The sequence below is a fragment of the Streptopelia decaocto genome (genome assembly GCF_964273445.1).
Source record: "Streptopelia decaocto genome assembly, chromosome: 1".
Taxonomy (NCBI): domain Eukaryota; kingdom Metazoa; phylum Chordata; class Aves; order Columbiformes; family Columbidae; genus Streptopelia; species Streptopelia decaocto.
This window is the reverse complement of record NC_138663.1, coordinates 45,506,134-45,522,221: the sequence shown is the minus strand read 5'-3', so window position 1 is coordinate 45,522,221 and position 16,088 is coordinate 45,506,134. Positions and strand designations below refer to the sequence as shown.

Below are 16,088 nucleotides of genomic sequence, written 5' to 3'. Positions count from 1 at the left end.
AATGTGGCTCACTTCAGCGATGACATTCACTGTGCTGGCTCCTGCCACAGCTGGGAACAGGACGTAGGTAACAGCGTGGTGGGTAGGAACTTCTGCTGCCTTTGCTGCTGAGGGAACCGTATTGTTTAGCTGTAACATGAGGCTGAAGGAAAATGGCTGACCCTACAAAGTATAAGCCTGGCTGTTCGTTCTCACACTTGATTTTAATTAATACCTGATTTTATACAAAATGGAAGAGCTTCAGGGGGAGATTGAGATACGCCTGCTGCATAGACCCTCAAGCTGGAAGGGTCAGGGCTTACTTGGCACATGAGGGGGAGACAGAGGCTGGAGATGCTGCAAATCAGGCACAGAAGGAAGGAGCTGAACTGGGAGCTCACATGGGTGGGTACATTAGTTCCCACATCTTCTGGCCAGGTTAGGTGTCTCCCTGCCATCCTGCCAACAGGCAGGAGTCCTCTCCTCAGGGCACACTGAACACAGCAGGTCTCAGACACACGAGGGCAGCGCCACACTAGTGCTTTAGCTGCCCCTTGCAGCACAGCCAGCAGCCTGGGGAGATTCCAGCCTGTGGTGAACCCCCTGCAGCCGTGGGTGTCAGGCCAGCGGTGCTGAAGCTGGTGGTGGTTAACAAGCCTGTGCGTGTCCAAGTGATGTCTAAGTCCTGACTCTTCCCTTGCAGAATGAGTCCCGTGCCAGAGGCCAGTGCTGTAACATGGAGCACGGTGTGACACGAGTCACTCCATGGCCATGGGGCCCTGGGCGGACAGACAGGTCCCTGGCAAGCCATGGGAGTGCTGATCTCGCACTGGTTCATATCCACCACTCCTACACCTTCTCTTCCTCCCCCTTTCCTGGCCCCTGGTCCCACCTGCCCTCCTTATTTCTCTGCTAAACTTTTGCTTTACATTTTCATCATCACACATGACAGGAAAAGAGATTGCTACAGCTGTATGTGAAGCCTCAGTTTATTTATTGCAGGTGTAAGCCCATAGCTCTTAGAAAGCTGCATTAAGTGCAGTTCATCACCGGAGTACAATATATTTGTTCTGGAGCGATGATCTCCATAGCACATTTTTATGCACACATATTTTCAGACTTCTGAAGCACCTGCTCTAAAATGCTCTTACTATACGAGAACCTGTGCCTCATATATGATCTGCGAAAGAGAGAACCAAGTGTAAAGATAACTTTGCTTGTGGCAGAATGAAGGGGACCATAGCAGTTACACAAAGGAAAAAAAAAAAAGTGAGACTAGCAGATGTATGCTGTTCAGTATCATTGGCACAAAGTGAAAACAAGTGAATAGCTGACAAAACATCCACTTGTTTCAGCAGGAGTCTGCACGTTTTGTGTTGAGAAGCTCAGGAAATTCAGCCAAAACCAGACTATCATGACAAAGCTGTCTTTCACATGCGAGGAAAAGCAGGGAGCCATTTCTCTACTATCTGTAGGTGCTCCTGAGATAGACAGTCACGTCCTTTGTGTCACTTGGAGAAACCACGTTGATTTCTAGAACAGCCACCCTTAGGCAAGGTCCTGGACAGGGACGTGCTCTGTACCATTTGCTCCGTACTCTTAAAGTTCATCCTGATGCCCATGGTCATGACTAACATCTGTGTTCATTTCCAGTGATCCCAGGGAGAAGGCTGTTGGTGAAATGGGTCTCGATTCAGGGACGTGTTCCCTCCTGTACTTTTCAATGTAAGGTTCGGCCACTTCCCACACCTGTGAAACGAGAAAGTGAAACAGTAGAGTCAGGAGCACAACAAAAGGTCAGGTCAGGCATCAATGCACAAGTTCAGGAAACCCCATGGAAGAGTTAATGGGATGGAGGTGAAAAAGATAAGTTGTGTGCGGTCAACAGAACCAGAGAGGCAGCCAGAGTGAGGCTTTGGGAAGAGCATGTGGATGGATTTGGCAGGGGATGGTAAAAAATACAGCTCCAGGGGGATGAGGTGAAAGGATTCAAGGTGAAAACATTGCATCTTGTCTTGTTACCAGGTTAACACTCTGTGTGCAACAGCTGGGAGAGGATCACTGTCACTTGCTACAAAAATCACTTGGTCATGAAGGGGCTGGGGGAGTGAAATAGCAGCTGGCAAGGACAAAGAAAAAGGGAAAGGATAGTGGCTGAGATTTAAGGCAGAAAAGGATGATGTTCTACGGTCTTCTTTGCCTCTCCTCCTGCAAGGGCTGCAGGGCAAACTGCCTTGCAGAGGACAGGCTGGGATTTTCTTCTCCCATTTGCTTACTCTCCCCGATTCTTCTGTTACTTATGTTTTACAAACAAATAAAAAAGATGGATCACATAGCTGTACAAACACTTGGCCCAGGTTAACACATTTCTCCACTGCTCTTCCCCTCACCCACATCCATGTATTGCTTCCAGTGGCCCACCAGCCCAAGGGCCTCAAGGCTGGGGAGCTCTCATTGGCCCAGGAATGAGGAACACTGTCTGGAGAGAGACCACTGATGTCTCTGGAGATCTGCAGGGGTATAGGACCCTGCCTTCAAATGGTTCAAAGCTGGACCTATGTCTTTGAAACCCCCAACAGAATTAATAATGTAAGCTATTTATTACATAGGGCAACTTCAGGAATTAGTTTCTAAAGATGGCCCATTAAAACTAATGAAAACCAAATCTCAAAAAAACTGGTGGCTGATGCCCAAAGTCAACATTCACCTTCTGTTCCATGAGCAGCCTGTGAGCTGCTTCAATGTCTGGGGCCATGAAGCGATCCTTCATCCACGGCCTGTAACGAGACACATTTGTGAACATTGGCCAAACATTAACCACCACCGCCAGCAGCCGGTCTCCAGATGGGTGACCTCTGGGCAATCTTACCTCACCACGGAACGCACAAGGTCGTAGACCTTCTCCAATGGGGTTGTCGTTTTCAGAGGGCGTAGGAATTCAATGCCCTGGCAGGCTGCGAGCAGCTCAATAGCCAGAACTAGGAAATCAAAATGGCGAAAGGGATTTTTTGGCAGCTTAAGGTGAGGTTTCCCTCATAAAGCTATCCTTGGTGGTTGTTCTGGGTAACGAGATGTGGTTTCAGGTAATGTGAAAAGAGCAGCACATCCTCACACCTCAGAGAGGCAGCCCAGAAGCAGGATTGTTTTATGGATGGTGCTGGGGGTCGTATCCAGTATTTTGGAAAGCAGATTTTAGGTAGTGTGCTGTACAGACTTTTCAGTGTACCAGGAACTCCTAGTTATCACAGTATTGAATCCTTAAAAATCTCTTCTAGGGCATCTTGAATACCCAAAATAATGGGCATCATAAATCAGAAAAATTCTTTAGGACTGAGAAGAAGAAAACGGCCTGAGCTATAAAAGTAAGTCTGCCCATAAAGCTTGCAAAAGCCCCTGTGAAAGCCCTACTAAAATTACAGAGCTTTGGAAGACAGTCTTCTGTCTTGAGAATTTTGCACCATATCTGTGCACCTCACACCTGATCATTATTGGTATTGGATACTCATTTTCATGAGCCAATCCACCCAAGGAACTGGGAAAACAAACTGGATCTAGGACACATTCTTTCCCAACACATTGTTGAAACACACGGTTTCTCAAACTCATTTCCCTGCACACAAAAAAATGTATTTATATAAAACTAAATCTTCAGAGCATTCATATGTATAAAATCAAGTGAGTCCAGTATTTCTGTGCTGTGTATTACTCTGTTCTTTCTCTAACAACTGACACCATCTGCCAAATAAATAAATAAAAAGCAAGAGGGCAATCTGTCCTTGTAAGCAAGAGAGGAAAGTTTGGCAGAGTGTCCTGCAGTAAACAGTGCTGCAGTAAACTTAGTGCTTGATTTACCTCACTTCTGTTAGAAAGATCTGAATGCTTGTAAAATGTGTACTTAATAAATATTTTTAGATAGTTCCTCCAGGTGCGTTAACTCTTTTTTTTTTTTCCTTAAAGTATATCTAAAAATATCTTAATAATATCTAATATCTTAATCTGGTTACATACATAAGGTCTGTCTGGAAAACAGAATTTTAATTTTACCTTGTTCCACATGTTCAATAACTCTCAAAGCTTTTCTTGCAGCCCATCCTCCCATGGACACGTGATCCTCCGTAGCAGCGCTGGTTGAGAGGGAGTCCACAGAAGAGGGGTGGCACAAGGCTTTGTTCTCAGAAACTGCAAAATCCCAGCGCAGTGAGTGTAGGACAGAATGGGCACAAGACAGCAGAAGCAATGGAGCAAAGAGCCCGTCTACCACCTCAGGTCCAGCTACTGCTCCTCTTTCAAGAAGGCATCCATACTTTATCTGAACTGAGTAATTTGTAATAAATATATTGAAAACTAACATCGTATCTGAGAACTGTAACCAATATCAGTCTTTAGGTGCAAATATTAACCAAATATAGAAAGACTGCTCACTCCTTCCCCTTCTCTGGGGTTGGGTTTCTTGGGCTCAAAGGCCTGAGGGAAACTGAAGAAAAAAGAGTGGACAGCACAACTGAAATACAAGCCTGGTCTTGCCTGTTAGTCCAAGGCAACTCTTTGTAAAGAGCACTAGTTCCCTCTGTTTTCGATCACAGATGCTGCCCTCCCCTGGTTTCAAGGGAAGAGCTAAAGGTCAGCATCTGGTCTCTTCTCATCAGAGCTGAAGCACTTGCAGAACTTGCCCCAGGAAGATGCAGGAGCATGATACAAATTCTCTCCCACCCTCCTGGCCCCACTATGAGGCTGCCCATGTCCCTTCTCCAGGCATGAAAACCCTTAAGGGTGCAAGTACTCTGGATATGAAAGCCTGGAGTAAGTCTCTCAAGCTGCACCCAAAAGCAAGGAATATTTGGCTGCAGGAAGAGCTGTAGGCACCATCCAGTAACAATTTGAGGTTGAAAGTTGTTCTTTAGAAGAGAAGAAACAAAGTCTGCGTTCACAGTGCTCTGGCTGCACGCAGACCTTTTCTTTCCAAAGCCCAGCAGGATGCTGCAGAATGCCCTCGACAAATTAGGGGCTTCAGAAAAGCAACAGGAGCAACAGAGAGGTGGTGACACCGATTGCAAATAGGCTGGAGTGACACAGTCCAGGGCCAGAGCCCAGCTGGCACATTTAGGAAGGCAATAGCAGGTCCTAGAGAGGCTGCACGTGGCGACTGCAAACAGTTTGGTCTGGCAGGCACAGCGCTGCTGGAGAGTAAGGGACAGACGCATCCAGCAGCATTGCAAAACATCTGCAAGGTTTTTGCAGTTTTGTCTGTTTACCCTGAGAGTGGACAACACTAACTGGCACACAAACACCTTAGAAACTCACAGAGTGACTTAAAAATATTAGTAATACCTTGCTTTAAAAAAAAGAAAAAAAAAAAAAGCTCAAACTTTTCTTTTAGATAAACTCCTGGCTCTTTTGACCAGGGAAAGGTGATTTTAATCCATGGACCCGCAGGGTCACTGCAGCAATGAGTTTAGGAGGCACGGCTGTAATTTCCATTCCCTGGGGCTGAAGCCATGAATGCTCCAGAACCTCTCGCTCCAGACTACAGAAGTGAGCTGCAGAACTTGAAACCAAGCAACAACTCAGGCCTGAAGCCACCCTGAACTCTGCCCAGCTGAAAGGAAAAGTTTCCAGCCTTCAAAGAATGGCATGAGAACTTCAGCTCCTTGTCCAGCCCCACTTCCCAACACAGTCTCTGAGCAGGATTTCTTTGTTACATCAATTTAGTTCATTGACTTTTTTTTTTTTTTTCTGCAGGATGTTTATCTACACCTTTATTTGTCATTCTCTGTTTCTTTGTCTGTTTGCATCTCTTATCATTCACCCTCTGCTCATTCCATGATGGCTCATGCTTTCCTAAACCTATGAACTGTAATATCCCAGCGGCGAGCAGGCTTGTGGTTGCTTTAGGCACATGTACTAGAGGGAAAATGTACTAATGCTCATTTTTAGTGTGCTCCTCTAATAACCAGCCCTGGGAATTCCAGTCTCCTGCAGACTGTGAGTCTCACAGTGATGTACTGGCTGTCAAATGGAGACGCCAAGTACTGAGGGTACCAGACCCAGCCTTGAGACAAGTGGTGTCTCCATGCTGGGGAGCGGTGAGGAACCCCTGCTTACAGATTCAAGCAGAGGTTCTAGGTTCAGCAGAGTGGCTCAGACCGATGTATGCTTGTTGCCTGCAGTGTTTACTGTTAATTTGAGCCCTCTCTGAGCTGATTTGCAGGCTCCTGAGTACAGAGCTGTCACTGATTTTAACCAGAGCTCCTAGGCTGGTGACTGTAAATCAGAGTGCCCCCTGACAACCCCATAAAGATGCAAGCAGGCAAGCATTCCCACCAAAGTCCACCTAAGGGTTTGCATGCTCAGAGCACTATACGTGCCCATGGGTCAGTGCAGAATAAAGAATCCCGAGCTGAAATAATTGCAACTGCACTCAACACTCAAAATTTTCACTCAGAAAGCACAAAGCATGTAGAGAAGAGATGGAAAACATGGTGAGATGCCTCTGTATCTACTGTCAAATCATAATTGTCTCAATATAACTTGGTCTTTCTAGCTTGCTATCTTCATGATACTACTTAAGCACTCACCCAGGGCAGCTGCTGTGCAGTGTGCAATCATGAAGCCAGAGTTCAGACCTCCTTCAGTGACTAAAAACGCAGGCAGTTCACTGAGTGAGGGGTTGCAGAGCCTCTCAATTCTTCTTTCACTAATTGCAGCAAGTTCATGCACACCAATTGCCAAATAGTCCAGAGCCTACAAAAGATCTCATTAAACCAGATGACAGAAAACAAACAAACCAACCCAAAAAAAACACTTTTTTTTTTTCTTTCTCCAAATGCTTAATTACCTTTGCAGGATATTCACCATGGAAATTTCCTCCAGAAATGGTCTCTGCTCTTTCAGCAAACACCATCTTTAAGGATAAGTTAAGGCATAAACATGAGTGAAATACAGTTTAAATGACAGATAACTGCCAGTAATCAGAATATCATAATTGTTTGTGCTAACAGGCTTTTATTTGCAAGCACATTATATTACATCCGTTTGTTCACTTTTCAGAAAATGAAGACCCAATCTCAGTTCTCCAAACTTGTAGATACAGTTTGGACATGTATTTTTTCAAACAGACTACATAAAATGAGGTCCTTGATTAAGGGGAGCGGGGAGGGCAGGGAACTATCAGGGGTGCAAAGAAGCACACGTGTTTGGATTCTGTTATAGTTTCCCCATTCCTTGGCAGATTCTCTCCAGGGCAGATGTAATTTTGGACAGGTTACAAGCAGGAATGCTGATCAGCTATTGATATGATGTTACGTACAGCATCTTTATACTGCCAAGGGGAATCCAGCCTTGCTCAGCGCCGGTACCAAACCTGTGCACAGAGTTTACAGGCTGAGCTGTGATGAGGCTTTTTGTCTGCCCTCTCTGACCGAGGACTAATCTTGCTCTGGAGTGCAGGTTTCACTCCTACTGCACTGCCAGATGTTTCATACAACAAGTCACCATCCAGGTCCATTTGGTTGCCAAGCCCCATCTATCTAATATTCAATATAAGCATACAGAATCTCACCTAGGAAGCATTACACTAAGCCAGGGGTGTCAAATTCATCTTCGTAGGAGTAGTTACATTTATACAGTCCTAAAATAATATTCAGTCCTTTGAAGGCAACCAAGAGGCTGATGTGGCCCCTGGTGAAAATGAGTTTGACAGCCCTGCACTCAGCTGTGTGCACACATTGTTTCCTTGGCCAACACACACTTGCATGCATCAATGCAGACATGGACTAGGGAGGAGAGGTTGCTGTCATAACCAAAGGTAGTTATTGTCTGAAACCAGTTATTACTTTTTTGCCGTCTATGCAAATAATTTTTGAGAAGAAAGAGATTTAAAAGGCCAAGCAAAATTTTACACAGAAATAAAGTTATCAAAAAAGATACAGGGTTGTCTGTAGCACTGTTGATTTCAGTCATCATGATGTCCTTCACAAAAGCAATTGTATCATTTACAATGCCGTGGACCTAGAACAAAAGACATTACCACCCAAGTTTAGTGTTTAGACTTAGTTCATCTTGGGCATGCTGACCAAGCTGCAGGCACTCTCCCATTATCCCAGTCTCTACCATCCACACGTTAAGATGGTTTTGGATTTGCTCTTAAAATCAGGAGCATCACTGTGGAACAGTGCTCATCCATGACAACTGAAAGACTATATTTACTATTAATACGGCAATATTGCTAAAAGGGTGATCTGATGACATCATTCTTTACTTGTTTGGGTTGCTACCCTAAATGGAAGATACTTATGCAGTGGCAGAAGGGTTATTATGGGAGAAGTAACCTTCCAAAGGCCCCACAGAAAACACTCTCATTAATTAATTAACTTTCATTAATTCCATTTAGTTGATAGCTTTGCTCATATTAAAAGTCATGGGATGGAGTTCTTCCAGCTTGTTTGAGATACTACTGGTAGATGAACAACCTGCCACTCTGGTTGCTTCTGGAAACACCTTTCCGTACTTCACCATCTTAGCAGCAATGCAGAAGAAATGCTCTACAAAGCCTGCAAGTGTGGAAACCAGCATGTTCCCCCTGCTTCTGATGCCTGACCCCTTTCAGATTTGAACACAGTTTTGTTAGATGCTGCCTGATAGCTGCATGCATGGGATCCACTAATTACACATCTCCATTAATACTATCTTTGAAGCAAAATAAAATCACTTCCTCTAATGGAGTCAGACAGTGCATAGTTGGCCATATTTCTGGTGTGGGACCCTCGCCATCATTTATGTAGTGCTACAAAAGGAAGCAAAAGTCAGTTTTTACCTGAGGGCAGCAGCGCATTGTGTATGCGTCCTGAACACGGTCACAGAATCTATGGCTCTCTAGAAGGAACAAGGAAGGAAAAAAACGAATATTCCTCACACGAAAGCATATGAGCTGCTACTGCAAGACCCAGCCGACCTGTGTAACCTGGAAGTGTGAAGGTTAAGATTGTTCACCTGCTATTTCTGATGGATGATGGTCAGAATCTAGAAGGGATCGGAATCGAAATGCCACTTCAGCCTGCCCTCGGTGTGGGCGCACTGCATGGATATCTAGTAAAACAAGTCAGACTGTTAGGTTTTGCTCCTCTTGGCAACGGCTGTTAAGCAAACAGAGGTGAAAGGCCAAGTACCCACCAGTGTCAAAGGCCCTTGTTGTACCCTTCAGGACTTCAAGCGTAAGAGCAGCGATTATGTCAGCTTGTCTGGCTATAGCACTGGCTCTTTCAACCGCTTCGCATCCCAGCGAGGTGATCATTTGTGTCCCATTGATGAGGGCCAGACCCTGCAAAGAGAGAGCAGATGTTAAGAAAATTCATTGTGGCTATTCCACACATGATGACAATCACCCACCTCTGTGTGAATTCTCCTTCTCATATAAATGTGTTAAAGACCTCTGCTTAGCTTCCTGGATCATCCCAAAATCATAAAATCCATGGCTTGACTGGGTATCTTTGCTACATAGATTGGCAATGTTCATCACCCCAGTAAGTCATCACAGACATCCTTGGAGCTCCAGTAGTTCCAAGCAAGAGCTTTATTTAATGTCGATCCCACTACTGATAATACCTCGTTAATAACTTTCTGGAGCTTGATTTAAAATGACTGTTAATTCATTTCAGGCTTACAATGTAAGTATAAAGCACCTAGTGACTGACAATGCTTGTTTTCCTTCAGCTGGCTTCATTATACTTTATTACCTCTTTCGGTTTCAAGGTAATTGGTCTCAGACCATGGGCTTCCAGGACCTGTGAAGGAGTTTAATGACAAGGTAATTAATGAAAAAAGTTTTTCAGTAATTCAGTCATCAAAGCTTTTAAATCCTAAATGTTTCCATAAATAAAAATATTAACAAATTCCTTAAGTGAAGGGAGAAAAAGAGCTCTATATCACAAACATTTAAAATATTTTTTTTTCTGCTAGGCCAAAATAAAGGAAAGCATTTTTGGTCTTCCAAACCTTCACCTCATTTCCCATTGCCAGCAAAAGAAGGTAGTAGGAGCAATGAAGCGAGATACTGTCGCAGCCTATTAATGTCTTGGCCTGGTTTTGGTTAAAACAAGACCAAATGTCTTCTAGTGAATTTTCCTTTCATCTAAGTCCTTCTAAGTAACTGCATTTTTCTGAAGCTGGCTGCATGTTTTTCAGACAGTGTGCACTCCACAGCTGATAACACCTGATGTTTATATTTTTACTGAGCTAACGGTAGGAATGGTAGGCAGAAAAGGCCCATGTTTATATTTATTGCTACAACAGCCAAGGTCACTGATAGACCTCTTATGGTCCACAAGTGAGAGTTTGTAAAAGGGTCATACTTGCAGGGAGGGGTGGACAGGTGACCCAAATTGACCAACGAGGTATTCTACATACACACCATACTCAGTGTGAAGCTCTCGCTCAAGGCTACACACAATTTGGCAAACGAGCCAGCAAGCAGAAAAAAACAAAACAAAACAAAACAACCAAATAATCAGGTGCATGAATCTTACATATTTAGCATCAGCCCAGCCACTCTTTGGGGACCACATCTTTCCCTCTCCAATTAATCCCAGAGCGAGATGAGAGAGGGGGGCCAAGTCTCCGCTGGCTCCAACTGTCCCTTTCTCAGGAATATAAGGAAGGCAGGATGCTAGAAAGAAAACAAAAAGGACTCCTGTTAGAGCTTCCCTTCAATATGCTCCTTGGAAAACAGAGAAGTCAGCACATGAGTGTGGTCACAGTAACATCCTGCCACCACGGTCCATGGCACCAGCAGGACTACTCTTGTTGCAGACTGGGATTTGCCTCTGCTCTCAGGCTAGCTGCAGTTTATAAAGAAATAATTTCCCTTCTGCATTTAGTTCTGGAGTGGGTGGACCCCAGCCTGGGGTGATTGCATCTACAGCCACATAGCCAGGCAGGTAAAACATCGCTCCTCTCAGCCCTCCATTGCAAGGTGACCACCTGGTATGGACAAAGCTATCTCTTCTTTTCTCACTCCACTAAACACTGGGTAACACCTAAAAATCATCTTTGAACCTTCTTCCCCACACCCCACTGAGCACTGAATGTGTGAAAATGAAGAAACTGAGCCCAGGGAACTGCAGAAAAAGTAGGGAAGGGACCACCAGTCTGTTTCTCTTCTTTTGCAGAGCTGAACGCTGAATTGCAGCTCCTTCACCCTCTGCAGGAAGAGGAAGAGGAGGAGGGTGTACCAGAGGTCACCACTGCATGGAGAGGGTGCTCTTTGCTTATCACTGGGATGCCTCATCAGAGGGACCATTAATGGACAGCAGATAATGAATGGCACACCCACTTCTTTGGTTTCCCCATTGCAGCATCTGGCAAGGCCACCCAGCTTCAACTGATCTCACAGCCATGGCCACGTGAGCTGCTGACCACCCGTGGGCTCCTGCATGGCTGCCTTGTAACCCTCGCTCATAAACATTTGTGCAGGTCTCAGAGGGTCTACTCACAAAACCAGGTGCTGCTCAAGCAGGCGTGCCTGACAAACACCAACATGTGCAGTTTTCTATGTGGTAATAGCCCCACCCCAAAATTTTGGCATCCCTGAAGATGGTGGCACACGCAACAGGACAAAGGTTAGAGACTTGAGGCTTTGTAGAAGAACTTTTCCAGAGTCGCAGTCATGCTCTTAGTCAGGCTTAGTCTTAAACTAGTTACTTGCCCCCTCAGAAGCTCATTCCCCAAACTTGTAATTGCTGTATCCCTTTATCTCAGCATTTCCTGTCACTTCTGCCCACACCACACGTTCAACAGAGGAATGGTCTCTATCCATGATCTTCTACAGGATCAGTCACAGCTGAGCTTTGATCCTGATCTCTCACAACTACCAACATCCATAGTTTGATCCATTTAACAAAACAGTTAAAAGGAAAAAAAAAAAAAAAGGAGAATGGGATTTTCTTTAAACATCTTTTTACCATTAAATGCTTCAATAACTTGCTGGAGCGTTTCTAGGGATATTCCACTGTATCCTTTTGCTAGGACATTGATCCTCAATGCCAACAGCATGCGAGATCTCTCTGGGCTCAAAGGTTTCCCCACACCTGAAACAGATACCCTCTCGGTTACTAACCCACTACCAACAGCGGCAGAAAAGGGAAACATCGTGCAACTTCTCATTACCTGCAGAATGTGAACGAACCAAGTTCACTTGAAGCTCCCTATGGGGAAAAAAAAAAAAAAAGAGAAAAAAAAAAGTAAAACCACAAATAAGACTTGTCAGGTTTTATTTTGCACAGAACACAGGGAAATGTAGAAGCAGCTCTCTCATCTAACCACAGGGTATAGATGTACAAGGTCAAACTGTTCCTTTATCTTCCTTTCCTGAAATGAAAGGATGGAGAAAGCTGCACACACAACTTACTTCAGCTTGCTGTTTGGGATGACGGTCCTGGCAAACTTCCCAAACCCCGTGGTGATTCCATAAACAACTGCAAGAAATGTACATGACTGGTTAAGGAGGGAACCCAACAAAGATTTCTAAACTATTAATAGTTAGAGGAAAAATATTTACTTGTCTGTTCCTTTATGATCCTTTCAATCACTTCTCGTGATTGTTTGACTTTAGCCTCAGCTTCAGGTGTGAGCTAAAACATGAGTAGTTTAAATATTAGTTTATCTGTCATTATTTAATTTTAATTTTAATTGTAGAAAGATAAACATGTAATTTTTAGCTGGGTTTGTTCAGAATCTTTACCTTTATCTTGTAGAGCCCCTTTCCTAGATCAACCAAGTCCTCCGTTGTTAAGCTGTTGCCATCTAAAGAAATATACTATACCAAAGAGCCACCTTTTAGTTTGGGATATGTGTAAGTATAAAGTTGCTTAATAATCAGAGTTAAAACCAAACAAAACAACCAACCAAAACCCAGTCAAAACTCAGCAATGAGAGGAAGCTCACTCACACTTTTCATAAGACAGGAACTCTCTAACAAAAATGTAATAAACACATTATATTAGATTCCTAGACCCAGCTAATCTAATAGCCCCTAAATGTGGCAGTGGCTCAGCTCTCGGCATGTTTTGGTGAATAAGCAGGATTTGTTACCCAGTTGTAAAACTGTTGGCGATTCCTACCTGTTCTGGTTCTCTGTATTTGCTGTATCTGAAAGTTCTGTAAAGGAAAATAAAGGGTAAACAGGATTTAATAGGTAGTAACCATTTGATTACAGTTGGCAACATATTTTAAGAATGAAGGAACACTAAAGGAACAGGGAAATCTAGAATATTGTGAATCTGGAATTATAAAAAGTTCAAAGTGCTCAAAAAAGGATACAAATGAACTCCTTCTGGCTGAGATGGTATGAAATCTGGAGACATTACATCTCCTTCTATAACTAGAAGAAATAGGCAGAACACACACAAACAGGATTAAATTGCGTTCATTACCATACACAGCAGTAAAAATTCTAATTTGCAGTTACCGGCACTGAACATCTTTGTATGCTTCTAGGAAAATAACAGAGAAGTATGTATTTATTTGAAGTACTCTAAAAGCAAAAGCAGAACAGCCCAATCCAAGCATATACTATATATGACATCATAAACAGATTATGCATACAGAATCCTGTACCTTCTAAACCTTATACACTTCTGCTTCTAAAAACTAAATATTCTTAAAGCATTTTGGCATTTTTCCATAAAAATTGTAGACACTATCTCAGACACAATTTTAGACACACTGAGTCACAGTTTGCAGACTCGCATGCCAATGCAAGTCGCTCTGCGATGTATTGCTTGTGGCTTTGCTTACCAACTTCAACAAACTCATTGTCCTCTAGAGCATCCTCCACCGTATCATCAAGATCCAGCAGCCCAAGTCCTTTGCACCTTCGCACATAAAATTTTACTTCTTCCGCTGAGGCAAATCCCCCGTTGTCGGGTTTGTTTTTCATGTACCGTCTCACAGCTTCCTTCCCCAGCCACCTGATGGTGTTGGTGCAGCTTCGGCACGGCACCGCCAGCCATTCTCCTCGGACGTGCACGGTGTACCTCAGCATGCTTCCACTCCAAAACTGTCCCTTTTCAGAGAAGGGCTGCAGCGTGCAGCAGTTTTAGATTTACCATGTGATGACCTGAAGAACAGTATCTAGCTGGAGTCCAGTGTTGCAATCAAAAGCAAAATCCCCACTTTTGTAAATAAGTGAGATCGATGTATTTGGCTGACTTCATCCAATCAAACCAAACCCAGGGAGCACACCCTTTTCATGGAAAGGCAAAACCAGTCCCAGCTATTGCCACAGGAATTTTTTTCCAAAGATCACATCAGGAATATAGAAACAAAAATTCAGGAGCTGCAGCTTATGTACCGAGAAGAGATCCAGAAATCAGACTAAGCTGGGATGCAACTGTTCTAAAAACTTAAGGTTTTAACATGAGTTGAGAGTTGTCACCTGGCATTAGATCACACTAATGAAATAATCCATGAGGGACATGCCTGGAAGATGGTCAGCCCATTATTATGGGTTGCTCATGGCTGCTAGGATTGAAAGGAGACTGGATTATACTGCTTTTATATCTCTATTCAGAGTAAGATACAAGCAAGGCAGTGGAGGAAGTAAGCCTGCTGCTCTCAGTCCCATGCTAAAGTTTTGAGAAGATAATTTTGTATTGTAGGTGAGAAAAGGGTTCAGGAATTTCCATTGCCCTTTCCCTTCTGCTCCGGAAAATTTTGCTGCAACAGGCAGCAACAAATATTAGGCCACACCTGCACGGCAGCGAGCCTGGTGCTGCTATATCACGCTTCTTTTGCGGGAAGATACAAAAGAAAGAATATGTGGAGAAATACCTTTTAACAAGGTGCAAAAATAGAGTTTGGCAGAAACACAGAAACCGCAGATACCTTTGTCTTCAAAGGCAAAACAACTCATAGTCCATGCTCCCCACAATAGTGTTCCCAGACCAAGGGACTACTATAAAGTGTATTTACTGGGGGGAAGTCTTATAGAGAATTTTAACCTGACACTTATCAGTGGGAGTGTCTCTGTGGGAGATGCTGTTCCAGGAGAGCAGGACACCACCACTGACTGACACGGTTTCTTTTTTCTGAAACCAGGATTATCTAGCAGCATGAACTCCAACTGCCAAATCACTGTATATGATATATGGGCTTTTGCGACAAAATGTTACCCCAAAAATGAGTAACTTAAAACATTTCTAAAACAAAGGAGTTTTCAATACCCCTTCCTCCTACCTGAGCCTCACCTGAAAACAAAATTTTGAGAGAATCCCTGTTCATTCAGGTGATGCTGTGGCAGAAGCCTAATTAGATTTTGGGAGTGAGTTAAAGGAACTGTGTACATTTCTAACCCGAAATATAGAAAAATTATTTTCCAACAGAAGTCATCATTCATTCAGAAGAGCAGAATGAATGGCTCACTGGGTTTTCAACACAGGAAAGTGTATAAGTTCTTTATGCACAAGGAGATTACACTATTTTTGTTCCCCCAAAAAAACAGTATTTTGTTGTGTTTATTAAAAGCTAAGTGTCACAACATGCATAGAAAGAATTTAAACTTTTTGAGGCTCAGTCATCTAGGAGTTGACTTTTCTATTATTTTTATTTAAACTACTTAGACATATGAAGATTAAAGTTGAATGGAAGAGCTCAGGATGCCTTGAATCAATAAAAACCAAGAAGATATATTCATGCTTTAGTTTATTTTAGAGCTGCCAGCAAGCAAAAAAATAATCTCCTGGTAAAGTACGTAACTTCATCTACTTGAAAGCTTGTACTGATCAACATTGGGATCAGAAATAAATTGACTGACAGACTCTCCACTCCTACTCTGTGGGCTATTACTAAATCCAAACCTTTTGTCATGACCGAGATTGGGCATCTTCCTCTAAAACAGCACACTTTTTTTTTGTTACTCCTTAATAGGGGGGTAACCTCTACCTCAAAAGATTTAATTTATGCAGTTCTTCTTAAACTCACTTCAAAAAAATCACCTGTGGATGGCAGTATTCACAAGTGTCACCTAAACCATCGACTTGAAATGCTGCAGCAATTAAAAGAAACACACTTTATTTCAAAGTTGTTACATAAGCCTAAGTGGTAGTGCCTAGAATTTG

The 16,088-nt window shown here is 43.3% G+C and overlaps 1 protein-coding gene across 1 annotated transcript; it reads right to left on the bottom strand.

The window, feature by feature from the left end:
* Window positions 1–1,085: 1,085 nt before the first annotated feature.
* HAL (histidine ammonia-lyase) lies at window positions 1,086–14,127 on the bottom strand. The gene is made up of 20 exons (XM_082065705.1): window positions 13,768–14,127; window positions 13,291–13,351; window positions 13,092–13,119; window positions 12,713–12,787; window positions 12,530–12,602; window positions 12,380–12,446; window positions 12,139–12,176; window positions 11,934–12,059; window positions 10,500–10,639; window positions 9,711–9,758; window positions 9,148–9,295; window positions 8,968–9,063; window positions 8,792–8,850; window positions 7,906–7,986; window positions 6,815–6,880; window positions 6,555–6,720; window positions 4,024–4,158; window positions 2,849–2,957; window positions 2,687–2,756; window positions 1,086–1,728 (listed from the first exon to the last, which is right to left on the bottom strand). The coding sequence occupies exons 1-20, from the start codon at window positions 14,012–14,014 to the stop codon at window positions 1,579–1,581; spliced, it is 1,983 nt and encodes a 660-aa protein (XP_081921831.1). The 5' UTR covers window positions 14,015–14,127; the 3' UTR covers window positions 1,086–1,578.
* Between the last annotated feature and the right edge of the window lie 1,961 nt (window positions 14,128–16,088).

What these genes read in the sequence shown, in the direction of transcription:
- HAL (XM_082065705.1), bottom strand. Translation starts at nt 14,014, where the DNA reads ATGCTGAGGTACACCGTGCACGTCCGAGGAGAATGGCTGGCGGTGCCG. An exon ending in CAGCCAGAAGGAGTTCATTT is followed by an intron (nt 13,120 to 13,290) that starts GTATCCTTTTTT and finishes CAGAACTTTCAG; the next exon opens with ATACAGCAAATACAGAGAAC. An exon ending in AGTTATTGAAGCATTTAATG is followed by an intron (nt 10,640 to 11,933) that starts GTAAAAAGATGT and finishes TTTTCTTTCTAG; the next exon opens with CATCCTGCCTTCCTTATATT.